Source organism: Phyllostomus discolor, chromosome 3 (assembly GCF_004126475.2).
Source record: "Phyllostomus discolor isolate MPI-MPIP mPhyDis1 chromosome 3, mPhyDis1.pri.v3, whole genome shotgun sequence".
Classification (NCBI taxonomy): domain Eukaryota; kingdom Metazoa; phylum Chordata; class Mammalia; order Chiroptera; family Phyllostomidae; genus Phyllostomus; species Phyllostomus discolor.
Genome location: NC_040905.2, coordinates 75,138,314 through 75,165,654, shown reverse-complemented (window position 1 = coordinate 75,165,654; position 27,341 = coordinate 75,138,314). Strand labels below are relative to the sequence as shown.

The 27,341-nt window shown below is 40.8% G+C and overlaps 1 protein-coding gene across 4 annotated transcripts in view; it reads left to right on the top strand.

The window, feature by feature from the left end:
- Window positions 1-27,341, top strand: part of EPB41L4A (erythrocyte membrane protein band 4.1 like 4A) — a 252,216-nt gene that overhangs the window by 136,919 nt on the left and 87,956 nt on the right. For all 4 annotated transcript variants that reach the window (XM_036020652.1, XM_036020653.1, XM_036020654.1 and 1 more), the window contains exons 5-9: window positions 7,351-7,448; window positions 9,576-9,696; window positions 12,145-12,232; window positions 14,481-14,569; window positions 15,214-15,277. In XM_036020652.1, coding sequence (XP_035876545.1) covers window positions 7,351-7,448; window positions 9,576-9,696; window positions 12,145-12,232; window positions 14,481-14,569; window positions 15,214-15,277 — 460 coding nt within the window. The remainder of the gene's footprint in view (window positions 1-7,350; window positions 7,449-9,575; window positions 9,697-12,144; window positions 12,233-14,480; window positions 14,570-15,213; window positions 15,278-27,341) is intronic.

Sequence of the window (27,341 nt, the reverse complement as noted above, 5' to 3'; positions counted from 1 at the left end):
AGAGAGAGAGAGAGGAACATCAATGTGCGGTTTCTGGGGGCCGTGGCCTGCAACCCAGGCATGTACCCTCACTGGGAATCGAACCTGCGATGCTTTGGTTCGCAGCCCGCGCTCAATCCACTGAGCTACGCCAGCCAGGGCCAAAGTCATATTTTTGATAACCAAGGCAGTCTGTGGTTTTAGTCCTGTTTCATTTTTTTCATCTTTTCCCTTGGACTGTGTTTTGTCCTGATCCTAGCCTGGGCACAGAAGAGTGAAGAGAGGAGGCTAATTGGATGTTTTCTGTTGTACTCTGAAGTGCTATAATTAGGCCTCTTTTTTAGAACTGTGCTGGTGTCTGTGCACGTTTTCTATCACTACCTCATTAGCGAGCCTTTGAAAAGCAGGCTACCCGTGCAGGCTTCCTGTGAGCACACCTCTGAGGGGAGAAGGGCCGTTGTGCAGGGTGTGTTTGTATTAGAGTTTCACAAATAGTCTTCTTGGTCAAGAAGGATTTCTGAGTCTTGGGTTCATGGGGAAACTGAGTCCAAATGGTATAAAAACACATTCATATCTGTAACTCGTTACAGAATTGTAAGGGAACAACATTTTATGAAAATACAGGAAATGTCTTTCATTTTGAGGTTGTCAGTAACCTCTTTGTGCCTCAGTTTCCTCAACTGTAAAATTGGAGATGTGCCTGTCTCATAAGGTTTCTGTAAGCATTCAACAGAAGAATGTATGTGAGGCTCTCATACAGGTGACCCCTGAACAACACTGGTTGGAACTGCACAGGTCCACTTGTATGTGGATTTTTTCTTTTTTTTTTTCCAGCATAATTTATATGCTTTTATTATTTTTTAATTTTTATTGTATTTTTTCCCATAACCATTTGGTCCTTTTACATCCCTCATCACCTGGGGTTTTTTTTTTTTTTTTCAATCAATACTTAAGAGTATTTTTCTTTCTTTTGATTTTTGTAATGACATTTTCTTTCCTCTAGCCTATTTTATTGTAAGAATACAGTATAATACATATAACATACAAAATATGTGTTAATTGCCTGTTTAAGTGATTGGTAAGGCTTCCAGTGAACAGTAGGCAATGAGCAATTAAGTTCTGAGGGGTCTGAAGCTATAAACAGATTTTCAACTGCGCAGGGCATCGGCCCCACTAGCCCCTGCATTGTTGTAGGATAAACTGTAGTTGATGTGTTTGTTAGTGGAGTTTATATCTTAATGAGCGTAAGGTTCCAAAAGATAGATAGATATTTAATGTTAAGAAGGGGGAAAAAGAGCAGTGTTTTGTAATGCATCGCTTTATATCTGTTCACCAAATATTACCGATGACCAGAAATTTCCTAACAGCTCATTAACAGAATACATGGATTTGTGTTATGTACAACCCCATAAATAATTTAGTCCCACCTATTTTTCCTCAAGTATTAGACCGAATCATATAGTTAAGAAGCAGATGACATAATGGACTTATATCACAGGTAATGACTGTGATCTCTAAGAATTTATTTTTGTTGCTGAAAACATAGAGTTGAATTTAGGTAAATTAAATGTGATATCACTATGCACTTATTCTGAGTCTGTCCTGAAGGTAAACTAAATGATTATCATGAATACATTAAATTGGTAGACATAATGGACCTTAAGAAAGAAGTCAATTATACAAGATAATTTTGGCAAAAGCAACAACTGAAACCAAAAAAACAGAAATCCTCCAGTATATGCTATTAATGGGAAAGTCTTCTTAGGCCAGCATTTTCAAGTCAAATGTTTATTTATCTTGCCTCAATTCTTTTGAAACATTTTCTGGCCTTCTCCATATTGGATTGTAGGTTGATTATAATTTTTTTGATTTGAAAAATAATGTGTGGTAAACATTTGTACACCTACTCTTCGTGTTTCGTTGGCGATCATGCTGTCCAGCCTGTTTCACTGCCAACCCCGTCGATCTCACTCCTGCACGGTGTTCCGTGATGTAGTCACTCGCTGCGGTTGTCTCTCCAGCTTGTTTCCTGTTTGTACATGATAGATAACGCTGCACTGAATCTTCCCCAGTATATATGATTATACTGGGTGTAGCAGTCCAGAAGGATGTTGTATATAGGAAAAAAACCCCTAAAGGTAAATGTGGTATACAGGAAAATAAGGTTCCAGACCATGAGAAATGGAAGTGAAAGAATTCATATCAACTGAGAGTACTTGTTATGTGCTCTGAAATGTGTTCTGATATAAACAAAGTTGGGTGACATCAAGGTCATATATCCTAACCCCCACCCTTACAGAACATTTCTGACAGTTCAGCCAGCTTTTTGGTCAACATTTTAAAGACAGGAAACCTTACTACCTCATGGAAATTCAGTAAGAAATAAATACCTGTAACTTCTGTCATCAGTACCAGGCTTTCTTTCTAAGTTTGTGCAGAATAAGTCTAATCTCTCTTCTCTTTGTCAGTCCTTTAAATAATTTGTGTCCTAGTGATTCTCTCTCTGTTAAACTCATTTTCAATTCTGATTCAAAATATTATGACAGCCTTTCATGTATTCCATGTCATTCACAGCTCCTCATCCCCTGCAGATTTGATCAGCATAAAACAGTACAAGATTAAGAAGGCGGGCGTTAGAGTCAGACAGGCTGAGGTTCGCATCCTTGCTTTGCTGCTCCCTGGTTGTGCAGTCTTGAGATTATCTTGCCTTTTTACAGTCTGGTTTCTCATCTGTAGAATGGAATTAAAGTATTCCTTGAAAAAGGTGTTGGAGGAACATAAGACAGTACATGCAAAGTACTTACAATGCAAAAAAGTAAGTGTTCAGTCAATGGTATGGGTTAGCTAAAATGGAAACAATAATAATTATTTTCCATTTTGAAATTATTGATTACAAAACAAGAGAGGGAAAGACCAACTTGGAATCCTGGGGTAGGTCTTTCAGGTTAAAATCAATCCACCAATCAGAATTTTCTGGGTGTAGTTGTTCATTTATATACGAATTATCCTACTATTGCCTTCTAGCCTGCATTTCTTCAATTTGTATAAAATGACAGAATTCACTCACTTTCCTGCCCTCCATTCATTCAGTAACTACATGGAGCATCGTGTTGCAGTGCACTGAGTACCAAGGAGCTTCAGTGATGACCAAAGACAGACAGAGTTTCATTCCCTGGAGAGGGAGAGGATAGAGAGACTGCACATTGCCTTGCTGACAATGCTGTCTGTGATGCCACTGAAATTTTCCTGAGCTTCTAAGGATCTAATAGCTATTTCTATAGAAGAAGATAATGTGTTAGTTCCCAATGGCTTGTTCATAATGAGCACTTTTTAGCTTCTAAAAATAAGTCTTTGTTTTTTCAGTTTGCTTTGTAATATTTTATAGTATTTTCTGGGGATCGATATTAAGCACATCAGTTATTATTATTACTTTGGTAGTCCAATTCTTCACACTGTGGAGATCAGCTTGTGGCAGCTTCCTTGCTAGCTGAGTGACCTTCAGTTCCACTTGCACTTCCAGAGTGCCTGTCTCTGAGTGAAGATAGTGGTCTGAGTTCATCAGAGCTGAAGCGAGGGTCACTGTTCAGTATGGAAGCAAAAGAACTTTGTGAGCTTAAATAGATCATACAAATGGAAAGTGATACTTTCACTATTTGTTCCTGTATTTTAATCATCAGTTTTAAATCCCTGAGACAAAAGTATTCTTCCACTTTTTCGTCTCTTTCTCTTGAGAATTTGTGGGTGCTTCCTCTACTGTTTTTCTTCTTAAGCTGTACGTGCCATTTCCTCCACAGTGTTTAATACTATGTTATTATTTAAGCATTTCCCTCTGTCCCTCACATTTAAGTTTGTCCAAATGATGAGGCTCCTGTTGCGTGCTGTGTTCCCTCTCTGTGGGATGGAGAGCACAGACCTGCCTTTTGTGCAGGGAGGTGCTATCCTTCAGTGTCACGTTCAGCGGGCACCAGAAGTTGGACGTCTACTTGTTCCCACATCTTTCACTTTCCTCACTGGGGTTTCAAGTCACCTTTGGAAGGTGTGCCTTGGCCTGTTGTGATGTGAACATGTGGCTGACTTTCAAGAGAACCTTCTGTTTGGGCTTCTGAAAAAGCAGGATCTTTCTGCCCCTTCTCTCAGCAAATCTCCCTTTCTTGTTCTCCTTGCTTCTGATGCACATCAGCCTATACATCCTTGATATCAGTTCAGCTCCTCTCATTGAACAGTGGGTCCCTGGAAAACTGTCAGGCCAGTATTTCAAGCCCTCCACCTGTGTTGTACAGGTTGTGGTGTTGTGATAAGTGTGGAAAGGAGGGAATACGGTGCACTCCTCCCCAGAGCTCACAATCTAGCTCGGGAGACAGTGTGTATACACCAGTGTATTTATTATATTGTGTAAAAAGATAACCAGTAGTGGCCTTGTGAAGCTCTGCTTTGCACAAGAATTCGTTTTGGAAAGCTTCTTTATTAAGCAAATCATTTTCAGTCACTATATTTTTTCTCCAATAGGCAACACTATAACTCCGGTCACAATCTAATTTATTGTCCAAATGCTGACACTTTGGAGAATGACTAGGAGAGTTATTAATAATTAGGCGTGTGTAATAGGCACAAAGGAGAATTTTCCTTGGTAAACTGGAATGTAGATTTACTCTAATTAAAGCCAGAGATATCCAGTGATGCAAGCATCTATTCATAGCCTTAATCAGAATGACATAGAGGGAAAAGACCCAGCCACTCTAAATATGTAATTTAAATAAATATTTAGTTGTACTCTAAGTCCCATAAAATGGATAAAATAATTTACATACAGTTAATTTAAAAATAGGATCATGATAAAGTGTTTGTTTAGCATGTAATTTATGATTTTAATATATCAAATTTACTTTATATAAAATAATATAATGCTTACTGTCATAAAGATCAATCAAGTTCCTAATTAAAAATAGTTTACTTATCTTTGATTTCAGTGGATTTTTTTATGCAGTGATTTTAAGATTTCTGGTATCTTTAAAAGGCAAGCTGTCTAGAGAAGTTTAAACAGATGTCCTTTTTTTCCTATTCCTTTATGACTTTCTCAAAGACAGTGAAGAATGTCCAGTTTTTTTCCATTTTCATCCATCTGTCTCTCTGTTCATTCACATTGCCATCCATCGAGATGGCAGTTCTTCACTGAGTGGCTACTGTGTGCTGAGCCCTGTACAGTGGGAATAGAATGGACAGGGGGTTGTGTCCCTGTCTTTTGTGTCTGTTTGTCTTTCTCTCTTTGTTTCAGCTCTTTTTTTTTAACCTCTGTCTGTTTCTCTTTCTCCTTCTCTTTGAAGCAAACTCTTAAGGGATTAGGTCCCTCAGTTTCTGTATCTGGCAAGGGATTTGGCTGTTCAGTCAGATGTTAAAAAAGTCTTAATACAGCAAGACAAATATGCATCTGTGACCCATTTCCTAAAAAAAAAAAAAAATGCACTTGAGAAGAAGAAATTCCAAGTTAACAATAGAGTGTAGCTAAACCCAAGTTTCCAGCAAGCAGCAGGAGTTCTAGTGAAATGTCTTTTTAGTTTATAAGCTTTTGCATTTCATTTCTGCTGATATCACTTTACTCCTCTTTAAGAGGAGCAAAGATGATTATAACAAAGTGGATTTGTATCCAGGCATTCAGGGAATGGAAAGTAATTAAGTAGGGCTGGAACTGGGAATGCAAGTTAGGAAGTGGTGGTGATGGGTAGTCAGTGGTTATTGCAAAAGATTTGGCTTAAGTAAGCAAAAGTCTTAAAAGCTATCTTGAAGGTCTTGAACTTTATCCTGAAGACTTTTAAAGGTTTGTTTTTTTGTTTGACTGTTTGTTTTAATCAAGAGAATGACGTGATCCTCTTTACCTCTTGGGAAGGTCATTTGGAAAGGAGATAAGTATGAATGATGCAGAGCAGGGAAGGTTTTAGAAATCCAGCCTAGGTGGTGGCCTCGCCTAGGAGATGAAAAGAAGGGTATGGATTGAGAGCAGATTGAGAGATAGGGTGTGGGTGCCTGGGGTTTGTTCCCAGGTTTCTCTTACTTGGGTGTCTGGAGGACTGCAGTGGCCCTTACTGAAATAGGCAATGGGAAAACATGGGCTGTTAAGCTGATTTTCACTTAAGCCTGTGGGCACAATCAAAGTTGATGTCAGTTTTCTAGAAATAATAAGAGTAGCATCTAGCATTTGGATATCCTTACTAAGGGCTTTGGTTGTGAGCATTTGGAGAAGAGAAATTTATCAAAGCTAATTTTTAGAATTCATTTTCTTTGCTTTTTTCTGCCTTTTCCCCAATGGCATCAAGAGTCACCTAGCAAAGAGAGAATAATCACAAAGGACAGCCTGAAGTGTGTGTCAGAGAGAGAGAGAGAATTAATGGGAGAGGGAGACAGAGAGACAGATTTGAGAGGTTGACTGGGGCTTGTGTTGATGATTCATGTATCAGTTCATAAACCTCTGGCTTCACGTCACTGGCAGAAAGCCTGAATGTGGGGTGGGGGAAGGGTGTCATTGAGGGTGGGAAGCTAGCCAAAGTTGCCCAGCACCCTCACTGAAAGAGATTTCCTAGAATCCAGGTCTGACTCTTCGACTTAACTGTTGGAAGATCTTGGAAAAGTTACTTCATTTCTTTGTGTCTATTAGTTTCTTCATCTGGAAAATGGGGTGATAATAGTACTGACTTCATTGTCAAGTTATTATATGTAAGATACTTGGAATCACTATATTTACAATGTTTAGAACAGTGGGTAGCACCATTATTATAACAGGTTTTCTTTAGGCAAGTAGAATGAGCAAACCTGCAGATGATGGGCAGGGCCTTAATAAGTGGGAGGAGTGATGGAATTACACTATAATGACCTTTTGTTCTGTGTCTATGGTTTTAGGCCCTGTAGATACACAGGCCATCTAGCTTGGGTCCTTCTGATATGTTCTCCCCATGATGAGCATGTCATCATAGTGTTAAGAACTGTGTGTGTGTGTGTGTGTGTGTGTGTGTGTGTAAGATCAGTCTTATCAGTCTCATGAGGTGTAGATACTTCCCGGTCCACGTTTTACAGATCAGGAGACTGGCTGTTCGAGGGGTCAGGCAGCCGACCAAGGCCACAGGCTGTGGAGTGCTGGAGCTGGGAGGCAGTCTAGCCAGTCTAACCTGACAGCCTTCACTTTGTAGCCAATACTTTGTCTAGCCTCTGTAGAGTTGTCCTCCAATAGTCTGTTTACTCAACATCTTCCTTGGTACAAAAAAGCAGAAGGTACTTTATTGTCAATAGAGATGATTGACTGTTACCTTGATTCTCAGGCTCTGAAACTTCAGGTCTGGGAGTGTGTAAGGTTATCATTAATCTCTTCTTCCATTTCTCTTGTAGATACCAGTTTTTTTTGCAGGTGAAGCAAGATGTCCTTCAGGGCCGGCTGCCCTGCCCTGTCAACACTGCTGCTCAGCTGGGAGCATATGCCATCCAGTGTAGGTTCCGCTGAAGTAAATTTGCTTCAGATATTTCTATTTTTTTTAGTTTTAGAGAGAGGGGAAGGGAGGGAGAGAAAGAGGGACAGAAACACCAATGTGAGAGAGAAACATTGATCGGTTGCCACTCGCACCCGCCGGGACTGGGAATCACACCCACAACCTAGGCATGTGCCCTGACTGGGAATTGAATTGGCCATCTTTTGCTTTGTGGAATGATGCCCAATGTGGAGGATACCGGCCAGCAGTATCCATCTCAGCTGCAGATGCTCGTCAAAACATACTAAAAACATTCACAGAGACAGCCAGGTCCTGTGGGGGATAGGAACAGCAGGGCCACTCCTCAGGTGGGGAGCACACCCCCGTCCCCCTCTGGAGAGGCTTTTTATTGGTTTCGTTTGCATAAGAATTCAGGTAAAAGCTCATTACTCATTGCTAGGAAGTAAGGATCAAACAATAGATAACAGGGAAATCTGAGGGCCTATTTTGAGTCAGGGTCAAACAGCTATAAAACTTTAAAGAACAAACTTACTTCTTCCTTGGACCCTTATCATTCAACTGAGAGCATTCAAAACAAAGCAGGTTTCACAGGATCTTACATATTCTTTCTTAGGCCTGATTACCCGGGGAACCCGCCCTTTCCAGCACAGGGCGGCACCACCCTGTCATTGTTTCAGGCTTAGGTGGAGCAAGGGAAGTAAGGCAGCCAAAGAATAAGGAGATTTTCTCCCAGACAATGAGGACTCAGGCTATATCACAGCCGAGGAGCGAGGGTCCATCATCCCCTTTTGCTGTAGCCCCCAAAGTCCTTTCTTGGGGGCCTCCCCTGTGATCGTGACTGTCTTAAGTCGTTCCCCCCTTGGAGAATCTTACCCGTCATTGGCTAACCGACCAAGCTTGGGGTTCAGTTATGAATGAAGCAGCAGAAGCAGTGCTCCTGCCAGGGAGATAAGCTTTTGTCTCCTTGATGGCTTACGGTCCAAGGCCACTCCCTCAGCCTTAGCCTTGGAGGGGTTACAGCTTCTGATACCAAGCAGAGCAGTTCCCAACAGCCCAATCAACTGAGCCACCCTGGTCAGGGCTGCTTCAGATATTTTGAAAAAAAATTTGAATTTTTCTTTTTAAGCAAGTTTATACGCTAACATTTTTTCTTATCAGAATATTTTGCTGAAAGAAATTGAATTTAGTTAGAATTCAAGTTTTAATTAGTGTCACTTCAGAAGACATGAACATGAAGCCAGTTGCACATTCTTTGTAGTGGGTCCCATGCAGTTTTACTGGAGGCAACACACTGGTTCTTGTTTAAGTGGAGAGTCTAAAAAATCTGTTATGTTCTGCATTCCACCCAAGTCCATCGATCCCTGGGAGCTGTTCTGTCTCAGAGGTCACAGTGCTTCCAGGCAACTGTTGTGAAGACTCCACGTGAGCAGGTGCTATCACCAGTTGCGTGTGGCACCCATGAGGGGCACTTCCAAGTGGCATTGTTGTTTTGGAGACTGAGGCTGAGGCTGAGGCTGAGGCTGAGGGGCCGTGAGGCAGCCTGTTTCTTGCCTTTGTGGCCTTTGCAGATCAGAAGTAGCCTAGAAAAAATATCCAAAGAATACCGTCACCCAGATGAACTTCATTGGGCTTGGAAGGTGGATGCATGTAGGGAGGAGAATTTTCTATAAGTGTAATGGAGTGAGCTTTCTGGGGTTGTGTGCAGCACGGTGTCATATTTCCATGCCCGTTATGCGGGGCGCATGCTCTGTTTCTTGGTGTCATCTTCTGAGAGGCCACGTTGGGGCCGTGACTGTGACTCACCTCCAGTGTTCCCAACACATGCGCTCTGAGTTCTGTCTCCAGCGCTTGTTTTCATATGAACTGCTAAGAATAATTGAAATGAAAATGATGACAAGTATAGTCTTTCAGAATCAAAAATACAGAACTTAGGTTTTTAAGGTAAGTCTTGTTTATGCCATTCATATATGCTCATTAGAGTTATTTTTTACCAAAATTATTTACATATGTGAATTTATTAATAAGGCATTTGAACACAATGTTTAAGTAAGACTGGAATATTCGTATTCCTCTATTTTGGAGGAATATCTCCCTAAAATGAAAAAATTACCATGTTTTTCTTTTTAGCTGAACTTGGAGATTATGACCCATATAAGCATACCGCAGGGTATGTGTCAGAGTATCGGTTTGTTCCAGATCAGAAGGAAGAACTTGAAGAAGCCATAGAAAGAATTCATAAAACTCTCATGTAAGAATTGCATTTTATTAACTGTAACTAACATGGTGTGCATTATGGTCCCTAGAATCTCATCTCGTAACTAGAGGTTTCTCCTCTTTCACCACCACACCCCACAGCCTGATAACCAGCCCCTTGTAACCACTATTCCAGTTTCTGTTTCTATGGAATTGGCTTTTTCAGATTTTACATACACGTGACCCAATGTTTGTTTTTCCCTGGTTTATTTCACTTAGCATAGTGACCTCAAGGTCCATCCTTCCACTTGAAAATAGTAGGTTTTCGAGTGTTCTCACCACAGAACAGAAATGCTAATTGTGACTGGGTGGAGATCTTAGCTGAGCTGTACCAGGAATCACGTTGCAATATACAAACACATCAAATGAACACATGGTGCACCTTAAACCTGCACAGTGGTGTCTGTCAGCTGTATCTCAACAAAGCTGGAAAAAAATAATATCTTATGTTACATCAGCCACTGTCATTTGCTATTGGCAGGCTTAAGAAGTTTCTAGAAGATAAATTCTTCACCTTTGCCTGGAACGTTCTAGCATTCTTTTTTTTTTAAGTTTTATCTGCTTATAATACTAAAAATCTCATAGAAAATCCAAACAATTTATACAGTATAAGAGAGAGAGTCCATTTCAATATCTAAAAGTCAAGGTATCTTTGGTTAACAGCCTTTCAGACCTGTGTGTATGATCTCCCACAGAGAACATGTATTAGGCATAGACTCATGTGTGATTTTCCATGAATAGAATCATTCTGTGCACTGTATTTTGCAGCCTTCTACTTTTTCAGCCACTCGTACCTTGCAAAATTTATTTTTTAACTCTAAGTATATTTTACAACCACAAAAGCCTTAATGTATTCTGGGTTTGCTGTGTCATAAGTATGTAAATTTTTCACAGTTATAGGCAAGTCCTATTTGCCTATAGGCAAAATAGGTCTACAGCAACAAATCTGAGAGTCCTGGGGACACCAGCGTGGAGTCTCGGGAGGCATGATATCAACACTGCATGCCCTTCTGAGCGTGTGTTCGAGCCTCAGCAGGGTTTTTAATCAATGGCTTGCAGCACTGATGTTGTAATTTAATTATAGTTATTGTGGTTAAATCCTCTCTACTGATTAACTTTCCTTTATTGCTTCTTATGTAACATTCCCTCTTGAATTTGCTTGGTTTTAGGTCTATTGTAGTCGGTGGGGGCGGGGGGGGGGGAATGTAGAATTTTATCTGGTCAACAAAAATGTTTGCCTAAAGGATCTGGTTCAGTGAGTAGCAGCAGAAGTCAATTGCTGACTTGCCATAAGGGAAGCCAGGCTCTCATCTTGCCGTAGTGTGTGCCAGAATGCTCTTCAGGCTGATTACAGAGTCCTCCTTTTTTAAAGTTTTGCTGAAGTTGAAGTGTATGCTTAGGAAGTGCCTGTTACAGCATTATGAAGGGCAGTATGTTTGGCGTATTCTGAGAATACTAACTCTACTAGGAGTTTCAAAGTACAATTAACAGTATGTATTTTGAAATTATCAAGGGGCTTTGGGTGGAGAGCCTTTTGTGTTTTATGCAGTGGTGTTGACAGTGCAACTGTTATTTCTAAGAGAATAAAGCTTGACCAAGGTTTGGAAGCTTTGTTGTGTCTAATTTGCGATGAACAGTCTTCATAGCTTTTAAAAGTATGATTTATTACTGGTCTTTCAGGGTACCATGGCTGGAAGATAAGAGTGCATCAAAGAAGGATTGCTTAATTTTTAAACAAAAAAATCACAGCTCCTTTTGTTAGTCATTAAAAATCTTTTTCTTTCTTACACACACATGCACACACACTTCCACTTATCCATGGAGACAGATTCCTCACAGATGCTCAACCCTCATCAGGAATGAATGCTATTTTCTGTATATTACCACCTATGAAGATTTTGGGAAGATTTCTGTGCTTTGTATTCAGACAGTGACAAGTATTTGTACAATTTCTAAGTGTTGCCTAGTGTATTTTCACACTGCTCTGCTCAGGAGAGGCTGATGTGACCTTGGCTGGGTGGTGGGGAACCCTCTCTCCTCTTCCTCCCCACCAGAGCTCTTACTGCTTCTGCTGGTGGAGAGCTGCGGGGGGCGTGGAGATGGTTACTCTTCTTTGTCAGGGTATGCTTTTTTAACTTGAGTGCTTATATTTTTAATAATCTCTTTGGGGGTTTCTGAAACAGAATTCTTAATATCTGCTAGGACACTGGGATTGACTATACTGAGCAAAAGTAGATGTGGTAAGTGAAATTAACTCCATACAAGTATCACCTCAGAGTATAAAATTTTGCCGTCAAGAAGGTAAGAGTCTTCTTGAAATGCAAAGACTTGCATTTGCATTAGCACAAAGGAGCACTTATTTTTCTGGTGAATGCAGGAAAGATAGTTGGCATTCCCTGGAAGTGCAGCAGAGTAAGGCTCTTTGTTTCTGTGCGGGGTGCAGGGGTCAGGCTCCTTCTGACGCAGAGCTGAATTACTTGAGGACTGCGAAATCCCTGGAGATGTATGGCGTTGACCTCCATCCAGTCTATGTGAGTAACATTTAATTAACACAAAAATATTTTAATCTGATGACATTTACTTAAAGTGCCACTGAAACTCCCAAAGGAAAGCTGCAGTCCTGTTGTTCACTGAGCAGATGATGCTTTTTCATCTGTGTTTTTTGAACACAACGAATCTCTTGTGTGGATTAAACCCTAATGAGATTTGCATAAAGTCTGTGATTATATTTCCATGTGTAGAAAACAATTAACTGAGCTTGAAAACACAATCTGGATAACAGCTCCAAAGGGCTCAGCTAAACGTCAAAACAATTTAAAATTGGTCTGTAATTGATTATATTAGGCAGAAAACAGGAGGGTTTTCTAAAAATAGATTTTGTGCCATTCAGAAAATCACTTGCCAGGTAAAGTGGGCTTTAGGCAACAGTGTAGGTGCAACTCTTTGTGGTTCTTCGTTGCATCCGCAGGTTCTGTCAATATTATGGTTATTGCCTTTTCCAGTTCTTGCCTCTGCCTTATTAGAAATATTTTTGCAGATCTTCTTTAGTAAATGACAAAAACGTGCTGAATGGAATCATCAAGCAATTATATCAAATCTGTATTGAATGATCTGGATCTAGGTCTTAACCTGTGAGCCAGCTTCCCAAGGTCGCCAGTTGATTACTCTGTGCCAGTGAGATGGAATGTGATTGCCTTTCATTTTATCAGTTTAGTTAGCAATAGTCAAATTTGATTGTTTGAGAACATGAGCCAGGTACCTTTACACAAAATGAATTGCGAAAGATCACATATGGACAGAGTGTTTGTCAGTTGAATGACGGTACTCAATTTTTAAGGAACCCTGATAAAACTTACAATGATATAACTCATTCATGCATTCATTTTGGAATATGTCTTTTGCTGATCAGAGTTTGGAGAGAGATGCATCTCTGGGTACACCATTAATATGGCAATAAAAGTTACATGTTTGGGGGAAGTGATTGTTCCCTAACTTATTGGATTTCAGTCTTATTAGATCACTAAGTGCTCTATGCGGCTGTGCTTTAAGAACACGTCTACAATTTGTGGGATAGTTATCTTCTGTAGCCACATGAATCGTGTTAGGTTTAAAGTTTTTTAAAAAATATATTTTTATAGGAAATATATAAAGAGACAGTCTTCTGCAAAATACTTGCGCATTTGTATAATGTTTACCGCCGGTCAAAAACACTCTTTTATGAGTGGGGGGAATTTATGGTAAACAAACTGGATTCATTAGAATATTCCATACATTCCTTTAAGGTTGAATTTTTAGGGATGAAAGTGGACAACAGTTGGTATTCTTTCATAACTTATGACTTGATTTATGTTCCTTGGGAACATAATTTTGTAATCTCTCATTTGACCTTAGAGTAGAAATAAGATGAGCATAAACAGACAGTTCTGTTTATATCCTTGGTACCCACTCTGTAACTTTTTCATTTCAGAATTCCATTTTCTTTTTCTAAAAAATATGTTTATCGATTTTAGAGAGGAAGAGAGAGAAAAGAAGAAGCATTGGTTGGTTGCCTGCCATATGGGTCCCAACTGGGGAGTGAACCCACAACCTAGCTATGTGCCCTGACTGGGAATTGAACCCTCAGCCTTTTGGTGTGCGGGATGACGCTCCAACCATGTGAGCTACACCAGCCAAGGCAGAATTCCATTTTCTTAATTGAGATCATTGCTGGAAATTAAGGGCCTTCAGTCCTTCCCAGAGGAGATTACATTTTTAAATTTCAAGCAGTGTTAAAGTCACAAACAGAAGAAGAAAGAAGCATGATAGCAACCTAGAAAATCCAAGTGTATGCCTGCAGGGGGCTGCTTGCCCTTTCTGGAGAGGGTGGTGATGACCGAGGTCTCGTGATTGTTCACATCAGAAAGTAAGATCAATGAGTCCTTGGGAGGGACCCTTGATAGAAGCCAGTGGTTCTTAGTCCTTGGCTGCCCAGGAGAATCACCTGAGGTATTTACGTGTGTTTGATACCTGAGCTGCTTCATGACAGATTTGGATTTAACTGGTTTTGGCAGTACCCAGACATCAGCATTTTAAGCTGTGTGGGCGATTCCAGTTAATGTGCAGGCAGGGTTGAAGATCACCATGGAAGCAACATGGGCTGGGTCCATCAGTGGCCTGATTATTAGTCCAACTAGATCTAACATTAATCTGACAAATTATGTTTGAATGGTCAATTACAATTTGACAAAGTGCATTTACATGACTAAATTTATAGTTACAGGAATATGTTTGTTTTTGCAGGGAGAAAACAAATCTGAGTATTTCTTAGGATTAACTCCAGTCGGTGTTGTTGTCTACAAGAATAAAAAGCAAGTGGGGAAGTATTTCTGGTGAGTAACTGTAAACCGTGGGCAGCGTTGGTATTAAAAGCTATATATTCTATGTGTTAGGTTTATGGGGTTTGTGTGTCAATAAAACATTGGGAAAAGAAAGCAGGCACATTTCCAGTGTTTGATAAATATGAGTGAAATTGAGTGTAAGATTCCTCCCAGCGTGAAGCAGTATATATTTTTTCTGTCACAGTTGCAGGTACTGGGATTCTGGACTCTTGCCCGTGGAAGCTGTGTGTAGTAGGATTTCCTGCCTGTTCTAGTGTGTGCCGGTGGGCTGTGGTCCCAAGGCTGCTCCGAGTTTTCACCATACGTGGGGGGAGGATCTGAGAGGGGTTCAGGAGTCTCTGGCACTACCGTGTGTCTGGGAGAGCAGCACTGCCAGGGCCTGGGCCTTCCAAGTTTGTCTGTGTTTACTGGAGAAGCACAGAATGACAACAGAGTTTTGTTAAGGAAGATGTCGAGGGCAGAGGACACACAGGGAACTTCGCAATTATTGCAACAGTATATAAGGGAGGCAGTATGAACCAATGCTTTTGTACTGGGTATTTGTCTGGTATTCTGAAAGGTTAATTCGGAAAAATACCACCACCACCACCACCACCACCACCACCACCTGCTTTTTCTTTTTTTTTTTCCCCCAGGCCTCGGATTACAAAGGTTCACTTCAAGGAGACACAGTTTGAACTCAGAGTACTGGGAAAAGATGTAAGTTTTTGTTTGGTACTTAGCTTACCTGAGAAGGGGGGATTCTTGTCTACTTATTGATAACTGAAAAGACATTGTAAAGTAAAACTGCTGTGTTTTCTTCACTGCAACCAGGAGCCTGGTTAATTGACTTACATGCACAACTTCTCAAGAAAGGGAAAGGGAAGTGAGTAGAACATCAATGAGTTGATAAAGAAGAAATGTTACTGTAGTTTTAGCAAAGGGAAATAAATCTTTCTAGGGCAGAGAAGAGCAGGTGATAGTCATGATTAGTTAGTGTAATTTGCTCTTCTGCACTGTTCGAGCAGGTAGGACTCATATAATCAGAAGGGCGCAGTCTGCACATAGGCTAAAAAGTGTCCTGATTTTGTTCCAAAGTAAATTAAACACTCTTTAGGGAGTTACACTTCTGCTATTTCCCTAGACAGGCGTAGCAGAAAAACCAGGTGGGAAATTCTGGATGCTATCAAGGGAGAATGCAAGGTGAGGGTGCAGACATGCTGACCTTCACTCTGCAGCGTGACAGCGTCCTCCAGGACTGTTTGGGACACGGGCACGGCATTGTCAGGGCCTGGAGGTGCTTTCATGCCTGGACAGGTAGCTTTTAGGAAACTAGGCAAAAGCGAGCAAAGATATGAAAGCTTCCTTTTAATCCACCCGTGAAATTAATGCTCCCTGAAGTGCTAGTACCGGAATCCGTGTTTCTGGGATAAATGAGTGAAAACAGGGTGCAGCAGAACCCACCCGTCTTTGTCTTCAATGCTAGCTTTATGCAGAACAAAATCCTAAGTGAATGACCTTAAATTGATGAGATATTTCTTGTAAAAAAGAGGTCAATAAAACCTGTGCTTATACATTCGTAAGGTGAGACACAGGAAAAGTGTGGCTGTAACTACAGCTGGAATGTGGTAGCTCACATGCAGCGGGTACTTAATAAATGCCCACTGAATGATCAATGAACCGATCTACTGAGATTATGTAACACCGGATTTGAAAGCCTGATACTACTATTTGCTCCTCTTGAAAAAGGCAGTGATCCCTCCCTGAACTGTGTGACATGTTGCCGTTTATTGATGAAATTAAAATTGGATTTTTGAAATGAGTTGTAGCTTGTAAGGAGGGAGAAAGTCCAGATTTTTAAAGAAATGATAGTCCAGAAACCTCAAAGTAGTTCTTAACAGTCTAGTTTGAAGGAAGTCTGGTTTTCAACTCTTCATTAGAGGTATCAGTCTTAAATGTGCTAATATAAGATTGAATTAAAATCATCCAAAAAGTAGTATAATTAATTAGATGGTCAGGTTATCCAGTTTTCTCCCATCTTGCCCAGGCTTCGCGTGACTTGATGTAAAGTGTACAGTTTGCTGAAAACATTGAAGACAATGTTTCAAGTTTTTAGTAGGAATATGATAATAAATTATAAGACTTTCATGGGAGCATTATTGTTATTCAGAGTCTTTTTTTTCCTTATGTCTAAGTTATCTTTGTGAGTGAGGTCCTTTGGTGAACGACTTTTATGTTATCATTATAGTGCCTTGAATGTCTTCTACTGCCTAGGGATAAATATTTGATAAAGTCACAGCTATTTAAACTTTTACCTTCTTAGATTTCTTCATAATTAGCTGACAGGAACAAGAAAATTGATATCATCCTGTTATTTTTTACTGGCAGTCAGCATGGTATGACCTGGTCTCTTACACACTCAGCTCAGTGCCTGTCCCTTCTGCAGCTGGGAGAAGAAGTGGGTGTTTGGGTGGGGCCAAGGCACCGTGTGCTCCTGGGTCATTGGGTCTGGTGTCAGTGATCCTTAGTAAGGGGGTACAGCAGGTCACATAACTCAGGCTTGAATCAAAGAAACTTTTAAAAATTAAATAGCACCTTAATTTAACCAGAGCAATTTGTCTGCTGAGCATTCTTGCTTTGAGGGGTCTTCTTTCTCCAGCAGAGTACTTCTCTCTGTGAGGCAGTGATTTACATAATGGTAGAAATTAAGTTGATTATTATGGAGGCCTAACTGTAATCATGGATTAAATAGAAAAGTCCCCTGAAACCCATCACCTGGAACAGTAATCACAGTCAGCTTGAAAAATGGTTTGAAATGCTTATTCTGCTGGTTTTCTGGTTGGCTGGTTCGGTCAGAGACTGAACTCAACATGTTCAGTAAATATGCGGCCAAATTCAGAGACTCCGTTCCCAAAAGAACAGCAACGTCCCCCTGATAAAAGATTTTCCTAGTGTCACACTGTGCCACTAACACTGTCCAGTTCCACTTTTTAATGTTAACTGTGTCCAACATTACACATTAACATATTTTACTACATACTAATAATATATTAACATGTACTATTTACGTATTCATATATTTCTTTGCATCTACACATAAGTCTCTTTCTCAGATATAACCTTAGTGAGCCATTCTTTTTCTTTTTTAATTATATTTTATTAATTATGCTCTTACAGTTGTCCCAATTTTTCCCCCTTCGTCCTCCTCCACCCAGCACCCCTAACTCCCTCAGGCAGTCCCCGCACCATCATTCATGTCCATGGGTCATGCGTACAAGTTCTTTGACTACACCATTTCCTACACTGTACTTTACATCCCCATGGCTATTCTGTAACTACTACTTATTTGTACTGCATAATCCCTTCACCTCTTCATCCATTCTCTCTCACCATGCTTCCATCTGGTAGCCATCAAAATGCTCCTATATCCATATTATGTCTCTGTTCTTCTGTCTGCTTAGTTGGTTTTTTTAGATTCAGTTGTTGATAGGTATGTCTTTATTGTCATTTTGTTGTTCATAGTTTTGATCTTCTTTTTCTTAAGTAAGTCCCTTTAACATTTCATATAATAATGACTTGGTGATAATGAACTCCTTTGTTTTTTCTTGTCTGGGAAGCTCTTTATCTGTCCTTTGATTCTAAATGACAGCCTTTCTGGGTAGAGCAATCTTGGCTGTAGGTCCCTTCTTTTTCATGACTTTGAATATTTCTTGTCAGTCTCTTCTTGCCTGCAAAGTTTCTTTAGAGAAATCAGCTGACGGTCTTTTGGGAACTCCCCTGTAGGTAACTGCTTTTCTCTTGCTGCTTTTAGATTCTTTATCTTCCACTTTTGGCATTTTAATTATGACATGTCTTGGTGTGGGCCTGTTAGTGTCCATCACGAGAGAGCAACAAATAGTTGTCTTCAGCTAAATACTGTATTTGTAAAAATTTATTCCTCTGATAGATTCAGAAGCTAATTATTAGAAATATTTTAATGTATTATTTAAGCTTCAAAATAGATAGTGTCATTTAAATAATACCTCATAGAAAATTAAAACTTTTAGTAAGAAGATCTTAAATGTTGATTATAGAAAGTCTGGGAATTCTCTATAGAAAAGAAATTTAAAGAGGAAATTAAAATTAACTATTGACTTAAAATTCAGAGGTAATGATTATTATTTCAGTGCAAACCCCTTTCAGATTTGCCCCTTAGGATGAATGTATAATGTATACATGTATACATTAAGTACCTTTTCCCCATGTGATTTGTATGTGGGTTTTATACTTCATAAGCATTTCTTCTTTATTATATTTATTTGTTATGTGAGTGCACTGTGTGTAATAATGTTTTACTTTATTTTATATATTTTGCTTTTTTCTTAATATTGTGGATCAATTTTTTCTCGTATTATGTCTTGTAGCTAGTTTTGCTGGTAGAAGTGAAAACTATGCAATTTTATGTATATTTCAAACTGGCCATTTTGCTGAATTCTTATATTGTAGCCAAGAGTTCTTAATTGGTTCTCATAAATTTGTATAGATGGCATATATTACTTGCAAATGAAAATAAATTATTCCCTCATTTCTGTTTTTTATGTTTTGTATTTTATAGTGTTCTTCAGAACTTCTAGAAGAGTGTTAAGTAATCTAGCAACCTAAGACATCCTTGATTGGTTTCTGATTTTAATTAAAAAACCACTATTGACCACTTATGTATTAGTTTGTGGTTTTAAAAATACATGTTTATTGCCAGGGGTTTAAATTTTTTAAAAGTCTATCATTAAATGTTTGATTTTCACTGAGTGCTTTGAGGTCAAAGATATTTGCTTGTTCACTCATTAACAACTGATCCTTATTTCAAAAAATCCAGGTGGAGATGGTAGTGGCTGAGACCAGGGTAGCAAACTTCAAAGTGCTGAGGAGCTATTGGATTCTGGATTGGACCATGTGGTTTTGTAGATTGGGGGAGTATGAGAGAGAGAGACATACTGGTGACTTAAAGGTGTTTGGCTGGAAAGGGCAGGAAGAATGGAGCTGGAGGTAGAGAAGGCTGCAAGTGGAACATTTTTGATGGAGGGGTCGGGCGGGGGTGGAGATTGGAAGTCCCATTTTAACACGTTGAAATCTGAGATGACTGCTCCATATCTAAGTGGAGATATACATAAGTGGTGTGCATGAATCTGGAATTTGGGACTCATTTCTGGGCAGAATATTCAGATTTGAGAATCATTGACATATACTGGTATTAAAAGCCATGAGACTGTGTGAAATCACTAGGAGAATGTATATAGGTAAGAGAAGAGGAAGAATCAGAAAAGGGAGCCGAGAAGGGAACACCCAAGGAGATAGAAAGAACACTAATGTCTTCAACTTTGCTAGGTAAAAATCATGTATTAGGTAAGCATCAAATGATGCTGATGTGTCAAATAAGATAAGCCCTGAGAATTTGCCACTGAATTTGGGAAGTGTAGGAAGTCATTGTGAAGACCAGCTTGGTGGATTAGAGAGTGAGCTGTAACCAGCAATTCCACTCCTAGGGCTGGGCACCCTAGAGAATCATAAGGGGCATGCATGTTCATTGCAGTACTTGTGTGAACATAAATAAAAACAAACGACCCCAGAAGTTTCATCATAGGAGAATGAGTGTCTGAACCAATGTGTATTAAGTAGGAAAAAATAAAAGTGGTAATAGTGAAATTGGAGTAGGTGTAGGCAACTCTCTTGAGGAGTTTTGGCACAAAGGGGAATAAGTCAGAAGATAGTTGAGAGGGGAAACAGGTGAAGAAGTAGGTATATTTTTTGTTTTGTGTTTAAAGTTGGAAGAAATAATAGTACATCTGTACTCTGATGAGAATGAAGTGACACATGGTGAAAATTTGGGACCATAGGAGAGAGAGAGCATTGCTGGAGTGGTGATATTTCTTGAGTAGATGACAGGGGATGACTTCCAGTGTATAAATGGAGGGTTGATTTTAGAGGGCAGGCAGGACAGTCCCCCTGTGGTTAGCAGGTGGGAAGATGGAGCAGAGGAATGTAGATGAGGGTAAGTGGGTAGTTCTCTGATAGTCGTTCTGCTTTGTACTTTGAGGGAACTAGGTGGCAAGTTCATCAACTGAGACTGAGGTTGAGGAGGAGGTGCTGAGGGTCCAAAGGAAGAGGAAGATACAAAATAGTAATTTTGGAAAGAAATCAGACAGGGACCACGTGGCTTGATGGTATAATATGATAGCATGGTGGTATGGAGGGTCATGAATTTAAAGTGAGACAATCACAGTGTGTGTTTCTCCAGCCGTGTTCTGCAGCACTGGTGCAGGCAGGAAGCAAGTGGAGAGCTGGCTTTGTCAAGAGAGTAGTGCAAAGAGGAGGAGGCCAAGGAACTCCCGTGGGTCAGGGCAGTCACCACAGTGACTTACCATGGAATTGAGACTGGATAAGGAGGTAAGCAAGGACAGGGAAAGCATGGTCATGTCTGTGAGTGGAGGTCTTGGTGGCGAGGAAAGGTTATCGGGGTGGAGTACTGGAGGAGTGAGCTGAGAGAGAGGGTGGTGGTCAGAAAGGGAGGTGCTAGGCTTGAGATTGTGGAGGGACTTCAGTTATTATACATGCAAAGGCCTAGGGCAGTGGTTCTCAATGGGGCTCAATTACTTCTCACTCCCTTCCTCGCACCCCCAGGATATTTGGTAATATCTAGAGACATTTGTGGTTGTCCAGTGCTGGGTGGCATAGGGATGCTACTGTCATCTACAGGGGAGAGGTTGGATATGCTGTTAAACATTTCAAAATATATTGTAAATTGGCAAAGGACAGTCCCCCCCCCCCCACAAATGCCAATAGTGCTGAAGCTGAAAAACCCTGCTGTAGAGTTCCGAGCATGCGAGTGGGCGCCTGGGGTTGGGAGGAAGACCGCATCATTGGAGGAGGGATGCTCAGGGAACTGATATATCTGGGTGTTGGAGGGATCATTTCTATTATTTATATATTGAAATTTCCAATAATTAACACAAGACAGAGTGAGAGTGACTGCAGTGGCATCCATATGCGAGGGAGATGCCTGTACGGGTGACAGCCGCCACAGAGACTGCAGGTGGTGTGACCTGGTCTGATTGAAATCTGGGAGTTTAGGGGGAAGAGAGAGAATGGTCTGCAAGTGGCTGTGGGAAGAAAGCAGGATTCCCCCTTACTTTCAGGCCCAGTGGCCCAGAGGACAAAGAGGGAACAGCCAGCACTTGAGAGGAATGCAGTTGAGACAGTATGCTCAGCAGAGAGCCAGGTTTCCGCTGGCCCAAGAGGGTGAAGGCAGCATGAGAGAATGGGTTGAGGAAGTAAGGGATTTGCTGATGACAGACCATGAATTCCAGAGGGTATGAAGGGAGGGTTTCAGGAGTTGGTAGCAGTGGGAGAATGGGACAGACTAGGGTATGTGCTGAGCATTACTTGGGGTGACTGACAGAGATAGGGAGCATAGTGAGATTGGGTTCAGTGGATTCAGGACAGGTGCAGGAGGAGAGGCTGTGGGTGTCAGAAGGCAGCAAGGGCAGGTTTACCATGCTCGCCCATCCACATGGCGATGGGGGTGGAAGGTCCCAGCGTACCAGTTCAGTCTTACCTTTCTGGGAGAGGCCGTCTCTTACCTGTATGCATGTGCTCGATCTTGACACTGGCTGATGAACTTCAGGGGTATCTGGGTGTTATATCAAGTCCTGGGTTTCACTCACTTTGACCAGATTTACATTTCAGAAAGAGCGCTGGCTGCAGGGCGGCACATGGAGGGGGAAACAGGCGGGCAAGTAGGAGACTGCAGACCAATCAGGGGAGATGATGAGAGGGTGGTCCCTGCAGGGGTGGAGAGGAGTGCGCTGATTTGGGAGGCATTTTGGAGGCAAAATTGCTTCTGATTAGTAGCAGATTGAATGTTTTTGTGAAAGATACAGAGGAGTTTTGGATCATACCCAAATTTTTTGGTTTCATCAACAGGAAGAAAATGCATTCTCCAGCAGTAAGCCCAGAAGTTGGCATGTTCTAAGCACATTTGTTAAATAAATGGGGGGGGGGGGGGGGAAGAAAGATTCTGCTCTGCTTACTTTTATGTATAATGCCTCATGAAATTAACCTCAGCTAAACTTACCCAGTGACAGGACATAGAAGTAAAAGACTCCTGGCACCTCTGGCCGTTCGTAATCAGACCCGCTTGGCCGAACTCTCGGGGCTGCTTTGAGAAAAGTACACAGGAAGTGAGGATGGCCAGGAGTTGTCACTGTTTGTCAGCAAGTCCAGGAGGTCCCCCTAGGGTTCCTTCACATTTTCAAAGGAACTATAGATTTTAAAAAAATCTTATTATTTGAAAACAACATCAAATTTACAAAAAAGCTGCAAAAATGAAAATAATACAAAATCAGCCCTGGCCAGGTAGATTGGTAGGCTGAGCATTGTCCTGTACACCGAAAGGTTGCAGGCTTGATCCCTGGCTGGGCACGGACAAGAGCAACCAGTTGGTGTCTCTCTCTCTCTCTCTCTCATCAATAACATTTCCTCAGGGGAGGATTAAAGACATAAAGTAAAATAATGGTTACCTCTTGTTACTCACATTCAGTTATTATTAACATTTCTTTTTCATTTGTTATCTACAAACACATGATGTTTTTCTGAATGATTTAAGAGTAAGTTTCACATGTTGTATGTCTTTTAAAATACTTCATTATATAGTTCCTAAGAATAAGGATGATCTGTGATATAAGCAAAGTACAGTTATCAACTAATAAATTTATGTTGATCTAAGGTTTCTGTCATCCACGTTCTGGGTTCCGGTGACCTAATACTGTCCTTAATATCATTTTCCCCTTCTGGAATAGATCTAGTTATACTCCTTTAATCTCTGGAACATTTTCCCCATTCTTTAAAATTTAAATTTTATTTTGATTATAGTTTACATTCAGTATTATTTTGTATTAGTTACAGGTATACAGTGTAGTAGTTCATCTAGAACATTTTTATAGTATTTTTTGGGTTTTTATGACATTGACATTTTTGAGGAATACAGTTTTTTTTTTTCATTTCTGAAGAACAAAAAAGTTTCTCATTTCTCATGAGTCTCTTGTTTCCTTGTGATGAGACCGAGGCTCTGTGTTCCCAGAGGGAAGGCTGCACAGGTGAGGCTGTGTCCCTCTCAGGGTATCACAGCTGGAGGCACATGGTGACTGCCTTCCTGTCACTGGTTAAATTTGACCACCCAGTCACGGTGTTTCCTGATTTTTAACTGTATAATTACTGTTTTTTTTCTCCTTTGCAACTAATAAGTAATCAGTGAGGAGATACTTTAATTCAATGCAAATACCCTGTTTCCCTTCAAAATTTCTCTGTAGATCTAGTATTCATTGAGGCTTCTTGCCTGATCCAGTCGTTTATTATAATTCTTGCACAGTACTGATTTTCTAGCTCTCCCACTCCCTCTGTATTTGTGAGTGAGCACTTGGCCTTCCACTGTAAGCAAGTCACACCGTCCCTTTTATTCACTTTTTAAAAATTGATAGCTACCATTTATTGAGGGTTAACCATGTATCAAGAACAAAGGATTTTATGTGTGTGTACATACATACATACATACATGTATGTGTGTATATATGTATGTGCCTGTGTGTACACACACATACATATAGAATTTTTTTATTTATTTGAGGGAGGGGGAAAGAGAGACATTGCTTTATTGTTCCACTTATTTATGCACTCATTGGTTGCTTCTTGCATGTGCCCTGACCGGAGAAGGAATGCGTAACCTTGGCATGTTGGGATGATTCTTCTTTTTTTTTTTTTAATTTTTTTTTATTTTTTAATATATTTTATTGATTATGCTATTACAGTTGTCCCATTTCCCACCTTCTCTCCCCTCCACCCTGTACCCCCTCCCACCCACATTTCCCCCTTTAGTTCATGTCCATGTGTCATACTTATGAGTTCTTTAGTTTCTACATTTCCCGTACTATTCTTGCCCTCCCCCTATCTATTTTCAACCTACATTCTGTGCTACTTATTCTCTGTACCTTTTCCCCCTCTCTCCTCCTCCCACCCCCCTGCTGCTAACCCTCCATGTGCCCTCCATTTCTGTGGTTCTGTTCCTATTCTAGTTGTTTACTTAGTTTCTTTTGGTTTTGCTTTAGGTGTGGTTGTTAATATTTGTGTTTGCTGTCCTTTTACTATACATGTCTTTTCTTTATCTTCTTTTCTTAGATAAGTCCCTTTAGCATTTCATAAAACAAGGGCTTGGTGATGATGAACTCCTTTAACTTGACCTTATCTGAGAAGCACTTTATCTGCCCTTCCATTCTAAATGAGAGCTTTGCTGGATAGAGCAATCTGGGATGTAGGTCCTTGTCTTTCATGACTTGGAATATTTCTTTCCAGCCCCTTCTTGCCTGTAAGGTCTCTTTGGAGAAATCAGCCGACAGTCTGATGGGAACTCCTTTGTAGGTTACTGTCCCCTTACCTCTTGCTGCTTCTAGGATTCTCTCTTTCATTTTTACCTTGGCTAATGTAATTATGATGTGCCTTGGTGTGTTTCTTCTTGGGTCCAACTTCTTTGGGGCTCTCTGAGCTTCTTGGATTTCTTGGAAGACTGTTCCCTTTGCCAGATTGGGGAAGTTCTCCTTTATTATTTGTTCAAATACATGCTCAATCTGTTGCTTTTCCCCTTCCGATTCTGGTACCCCCATAATTCGGATATTGGAATGTTTAAAGGTGTCTTGGATGCTCTTAATCTTTTCCTCAATCTTTTGGATTCTTATTTCATCATGCTTTCCTGCTTGGTTGATTCTATCTTCCTTCTGGTCCACTGTATTGTTTTGAGACTCATATTCCTTCCTTTCACTATTGGCTCTCCTCCGCGTGTCTTCCTGCATCTGTTTTATGGTAATCTGCATTCTTTCATCTAAATTTCGTCCAAAATCAACCAGTTCCGTGAGCTTTCTGATCACCAGTGTTTTGAACTGCGCATCTGATACATTGGCTAATTCTTGGTCGCTCAAAAGGATGAGTCCTGGGGGACTGATCTGCTCTGTTGAAAACATATTTTTTTTTCCCCCTGTCTCTCCTTTTTTTTTTCCCGGTCTGGTTGCTCTTGTTATGGTGGGGGGCGGAGCCTTAGGTGCTCACCGGGGCTGGGCACCCCAGTTGCTAGATTGTGACGTTATATGTGGGGGCGGGGCGGGGCGGGAGAAAACAATGGCGGTAGTTCCGTTCCCCTGGACTCAGACCCTTGTCTGGGCTTCCGGGCCGCGAGCTCTGCCCTGGTCCACAATCGCTGCCCCTCTGGGTCTGCCAGCCACAGCTTGCGTACTCAGGGATCACCGCTGCCTTCTTGCACCCCCGGATGGCTTTTGCGCCGATTTCGTGCCAAACCTTCCCCCGACCTCAGCGCGCCACCGACCGGAGCCAGCCCCACGCCCGCCGGCTCGTCTTCTCCTACCAGTCCGGATGAACACGTTTACTTCAGCTTCTTGGCTGCCCGACTTCCATTCAGATAAATCCTCTGCCGGATCTGGGTGTTACTCTGATAGTAAATTATTGTTGTAAATTATTGGTTTTCTAATCTTGGTTGTATGAGGAGGTATGGTGCGTCCACCTATTCCTCCATCTTGCCGGAAGCCCCCGGGATGATTCTTTAACCAACTGACCTACCTGGGCAGGGCCCCACAGAGTTCTTTCTTGCCTTCCCTTGTTTTATATTTATATGTCCTTTTTTTTGGCCATGAGAACCTTGGCTGCCAACACCAGTAACACATGTACTCATTTCCTCAATCCCAAAATACATCAAAAACAGTTTCAGGATTGCTTTGGGCAAACCACTGAAGTCGACAGTGCTGTACAGTGCTGTGCAGTGCTTTCACTCACAGAGCACCAAGCTGGAACTGTGGACACAGAATCCAGCACCGTGTTCAGAGTTTCCTTGGGTTGGCCCTTCCTCCTGCCTTGCCTGTTACTGTGGTGTGGTGCCCCTGTGAGATCGAGCTGGGCTTACTCGTCTCAGTGTGCTTTCAGGTACAGGTCCCCTTCTCATATCCTTTCTTATTTGATTTTTTTCTGAAGATGTAGAAATTAACATGCTTTTCAAAGTAAAGCTATGGGGAGGGGTGGAGGGGAAGGCAGAAAACTGTACTTGAACAACAATAGAAAAATAAAAAAAATAAAAGTCAAACTCTACAAAAAGGCACATTCAGAAAAGTAATGGCTAGCTTCCATACTCCTTCAGTCCTGTTCCTTCACACTTCCTTGTCTATACCAGCTTCAGTATTTTATGGTTTATCCTCCCTGTGCTTCTGTTTGCAAAGATAAGCACATTTGAAATGTTTCCTTCTTTCTTGCCTAAAAGCATACTGTGTATATTATTTTGCACTTGGTTTTCCTTTTACTTGGTAATTCCTGCTAGGAATCTCTCTATATCAGTTTACTGAGAGCTTGTTCTTTTACACAGCTGTATGTTATTCAATTGAGTATATATTGCATAGCTTACCCAACCAATATCTTATGCTGGGACATTTAGATCATTTTCACTTGTAACTTTTTCTTTAGTCAGTAACTTTGTGTGTGTGTATTTTTTATATTGTAGGAGGGTGTCTTTTGGGTAAATTCCCAGGGGTGGGAATGCCTGGTCAAAGAACAATGCCATTTTGTAGTTTGTTAGTTATTGTCATATTCCTCCTCTCCAACCTTCATGCAAAGTTTTTGTGGCATTGTGTATTTCTGCCTGCAGTGTATGAGTGTACCTGGGATTAGAGATGTAGTATTTCCCCTAGGTCTTCCTAAGTGTGGCTTT